Consider the following 4,704-nt stretch of genomic DNA (forward strand, 5'->3'; position numbering starts at 1 on the left):
GCCTCCTACCTCTCCCTGCCTATACCTTAACCCTTTCCTTACTCAGGGGGAATGCAAACTGGTGGAACCACTTTGCAAAACAGTATAGAGGTTCCTCATAAAGTTAAAAAATAGGGATGCCTGGGTGGCTCAGTCAGTTAAGCATCTGCCTTTGGCTCAGGGTCCTGGGATCCAGTATCACATCAGGCTCCCTGCCCAGCGGGGATCCTGCTACTCACTCTCCCTCTACCCCTCCCCCTCCTTGTGTGTGAGCTCGCTCTCTCTCTCTCAAACAAATAAATAAAATCTTTTTTTTAAGTTAAAGATAGAACCGATCTATGACCCAGCAATTGCACTACTAGATATTTAACAAACGAATACAGAAATATTAATTCAAAGAGATATATGCACCCTAATGTGTTTAGCAGCATTATCTACAATAACCAAACTATGGAAACAGCTTAAGTGTCCATCAATAGGTGAATGAATAAAGAAGATGTGGTATATATATGTACAATAGAGTATTTCTCATTCATAAAACAAAATGAAATCTTGCCATTTGCAATGACACAGTGGAACTAGAGAGTATTATGCTAAGCGAAATAAGTCAGAGAAAGACAAATACTATATGATTTCACTCATATGTGGAATTTAAGGAATAAAACAAATGAGCAAAGGGGAAAAAAAAAAAACAAACAGAGAGAGACAAACCAAGAAATAGACTCTTAACTACAGACAACACACTGATGGTTACCAGAGGGGATGTGGTGGGGGGATGGAGGAAATAGGTGATGGGGATTAAGGAGGGGACATGTGATGATCACCATACTGTACACGTGAAATGAATATTACACTGGAGGTTAACAACTGGAATTTAAATAAAAACTTAAAAAATAAAAAAATGAATAATAAGTACATAAATGAAGCCCATTTGCTTGAAAATTATTATCTTCTTTTTTTCTTCCCTTATAGTCTCCACCACCACATGGAATCAGACAATGATACACAAATTTCAGAGTTTCTTCTTCTGGGATTATCAGAGGAACCAGAACTACAGCCCCTCATATTTGGGCTCTTCCTCTCCATGTACCTGATCACTGTGTGTGGAAATCTGCTCATCATCCTGGCCATCAGCTCTGACTCCCACCTCCACACCCCCATGTACTTCTTCCTTGCCAACCTGTCCTTTGTAGACATCTGCTTCACCTCCACCACCATCCCCAAGATGCTGTGGAACGTCCAGACTCAGAGCAAAGTCATAACCTATGCGGGCTGCATCTCACAGATATACTTTGTCCTACTCTTTGCAGGCTGGGATGATTTTCTCTTGACTGTGATGGCTTATGACCGCTTCGTGGCCATCTGTCACCCCCTGCAATACACAGTCATCATGAACCCCTGGCTTTGTGGACTGCTGGTTCTGGTGTCCTGGGTCATCAGTGTTCTGAATTCCTTGTTACAGAGCTTAATGGTGTTGCGACTGTCCTTCTGTACACAGGTGGAAATTCCCCACTTTTTCTGTGAATTCAATCAGGTAGTCGGGCATGCCTGTTCTGACATGTTTCTTAACAACATGGTGATGTATTTTGCAACTGTGCTGCTGGGTCTTGCTCCCCTGCCTGGGATCCTTTACTCTTACTCTAAGATTATTTCCTCCATATGTCAAATATCGTCAATTCAGGGCAAGTATAAAGCTTTTTCCACCTGTGCATCTCACCTCTCCGTTGTCTCCTTATTTTATTGTACAGGCTTAGGAGTGTACCTTAGCTCTGCTGCTCCCCAGAGCTCCCACTCAAATGCAGTAGCCTCGGTGATGTACACCGTGGTCACACCCATGCTGAACCCCTTCATCTACAGTCTGAGGAACAAAGACATAAAGAGGGCTGTGAAAAGAATTGTTGGGATTCCAGTAATTTAAGGGTCAGTGGTCTTGGGGTTGAAGAAGTGCCCATGATTTCAGGGCTCAGAGCCTCAGAGTCAGGAACTGCCATTCTTTGATCAGACTGTGGAGGTACAATCGGCTCCTTCTATTCATTTCCTGGAATTTCCATTAGTTTGAATTCAACTTTTCCATACATTTAAGTAACTCACTTTATTAACCTTCTATTCTGTCTGATACACAAACAGCTTTCACTTTGTCTACTTTCATATATTCCTAATGATTTCCCCAACCTTGAATCACAAATGCCTGGAAATTTCTGTATCTTACAAGGGGCAAGTTGGATTTCTTCAAACTAATTTCATTTCAAGTAAATTTTCCCTAGATTTCCCAAAAGAATAATCATGCGTTGTATTCTTCATCTGGAAGATACTACCTTGGCCACTAAGCCCTTCATATAACCTTACTGTGGAGGAGAATACAAAACCACAGTTCTCACCCTGAGTCTGTCAGTCTTTTTACATATATACCCTTACTCCTCTTCCTGAAAATGTGGTCTCTAACATTGTTCTGTTTAAGTCTCAGGCTACTGACAAGGATGCTTAGGCTAGGAAAGCCCAGACATTCCCCTGCACCCCCGTGCTTGTAGACATTCCCATAAATACTTCCCTGACCAGAGTTTCTGCTGTGGCTGCACCAGCCCCTCGGTTATAATGGTGACTGCAACATACACCTCAGCAACATCCATCAAAGAACTTTAAAATACCAAGGTTTATTCCTCAGGTGCTGGAGGGGCACATGGGATAACCAAAGGCCATTTGGGGAGGTCTCAGAGGAGGAGAGAGGCATTGAGAGGGAGAAAGAGAGAGCATCACTTAGGGATTTGTCTTTATTAGGGTTCATGGCCAGAGTATATAGGGGTTTGTGGGTTCATGCTTTATTGGAGAATCTTACATGATTAGAATTTGGGTGCTGAGTGGGGAAAAGCAAGGTCACTCATGTGTCAGTATGAAGGTTACCAGGGCTTTCTGAAGAGGTACTTCATGGCTGGGGGCAGCCTGAGGGCTTATCTGGTAATAGTGTTCCACAATTGTATTTATTCAACATGGTTGTCCTTGAATTGCATGCCTCAGAAATCAAAAGCTTAATTTCAGGCACTTATTCTACAAACATGCTCCTGTGTTTCCTAACCAGTCTCCTCCTTTTTTTCCCCCAGAGGTAGAATTTACTGATTCTCAGTTGCATATAACACCTAGTGCTCATCCCATCAAGTGCCCTCCTTAATGCCCATCACCTAGTTACTCCATCACCCCACCCACCTCCCCTCCAGCAGCCCTCAGTTTGTTTCCTAGAGTCAGCATCTCTTGTGGTTTGCCTCCCTCTCAATTTTCATCTTATTCTATTTTTACTGTAATTCAGCTCAGTATACAGAATTCCTACCATAGCCACTGGAAAACACTGATTAGCAAGAATATCTCTTCCAGTGCAGTCTACATGGAAAGACAAATTTGAATAAATAGATTGACCTTATATTTTCTTGGTGTCAGGATGACCATAAGTATGATGAAGCAAAATTTCAAAACACTCGTTTTGTTACTATGCAAAATATTTCTTTCTTTCTTTCTTTCTTTCTTTTTTTACATCACAGCTCATGCTGTGCATCTATTTATTGAAGCATGAAAGATTGATGTCCACAACTGAGGAGGTTTATTCATTGAGGTGAAGGGTTGGTTAGAGTTTTCTATGTTTTACCACCCATTATCTCCCTATTTCTATTAGAAAACATCCAATGCTACCTGCTAATATGGCTCTTTCTATTGTTACACAAAATAATTCCCTTTTCCTAATATTTGTCACAAATGCTAAGGGATGGCGAATGAATAGTATCAACATCATTCATTTTGTACCTTCTTCCTGCTCAGAAATCTCTTCCACCTGCATGACCAGAGGATGCTTCACAGATAAGCTGAATGTCCTGCTGGTCATGTGGTTCAGGATCACCATTTCTTCTGCACCAATATGCCTGTCCTTCAAACTGTCCCAGTGACCCGGAAGGAAGCCCACATATAGTCAACTGGTCATAAAGTCATCAGAAATAAACTTGAATAACAGAAAGATCATGACTGCTCTCCTTAATATCAGATCATATACCACAAATAAAAAGCAGCACATGTTCTAATTGCCTCATGTCTGTTTGTGAGATTATTGTGTCAGTCAGCTCCTGCTGTTTAACAGGCTGTCCGTGTCAAATGGGATATTATACTGATGTGGGGTGGTCAAACGCAATGGTCAAGAAATAATTCTTGAGACAGTTTTGGCGCAAAGATATGCTTTTATTATAGCACAGAGACAGGACCTGGGGGCAGAAAGAGCTTCACTGGGATTGTGAAGAGTGGCTGATTCTTGTGGAGGGAGGGGGGTAGAGAAAATGTAAGTTTCTAAGGAACTTCTGTATGCTGAACATGAGGTTTACAGGACCTTAGAGGTCAAGCTGTTGTCAAGATAAGGTTGCTGTCAGTCTCTAATGAAATATCAATATTAAGGCAGCCATGAGTTCCTCGGGTGGTGTCACAATCTGAATGTCTGAGGGATTCATCAGGAGCTGCAGATTGTAAGATTGCCTTTTACCTACATTTCTCTTGCCTTTGTTCTCCTCACCAATAATGTCTTTACAGTAAAATGGCATTATATTCTCGGAAGCATTTCTGATCTCTGATGGGCTCCTCATGGATCTGTGGTCAGGAGTGAGTCTCTAAATTGTGTTTCTAAGGTTCATCCATGGTGTTTTATGTGGCTGGAGTGCTCTTCTGTCTCAGCCAATTTATGGCCTTATTACTACATTTCTA

The 4,704-nt window shown here is 41.7% G+C and overlaps 1 protein-coding gene across 1 annotated transcript; it reads left to right on the forward strand.

The window, feature by feature from the left end:
* Positions 1 to 964: 964 nt before the first annotated feature.
* On the forward strand, positions 965 to 1,897 carry LOC116637023 (olfactory receptor-like protein OLF4). Its single transcript, XM_032412208.1, has one exon. It carries the CDS (start codon positions 965 to 967, stop codon positions 1,895 to 1,897), a length of 933 nt encoding a protein of 310 aa, XP_032268099.1.
* The last annotated feature ends 2,807 nt before the right edge of the window (positions 1,898 to 4,704 follow it).

The sequence above is a fragment of the Phoca vitulina genome, unplaced genomic scaffold, assembly GCF_004348235.1.
Source record: "Phoca vitulina isolate PV1807 unplaced genomic scaffold, GSC_HSeal_1.0 scaffold13, whole genome shotgun sequence".
NCBI classification, from domain to species: Eukaryota; Metazoa; Chordata; class Mammalia; order Carnivora; family Phocidae; genus Phoca; species Phoca vitulina.

What these genes read in the sequence shown, in the direction of transcription:
- LOC116637023 (XM_032412208.1), top strand. Translation starts at nt 965, where the DNA reads ATGGAATCAGACAATGATACACAAATTTCAGAGTTTCTTCTTCTGGGA.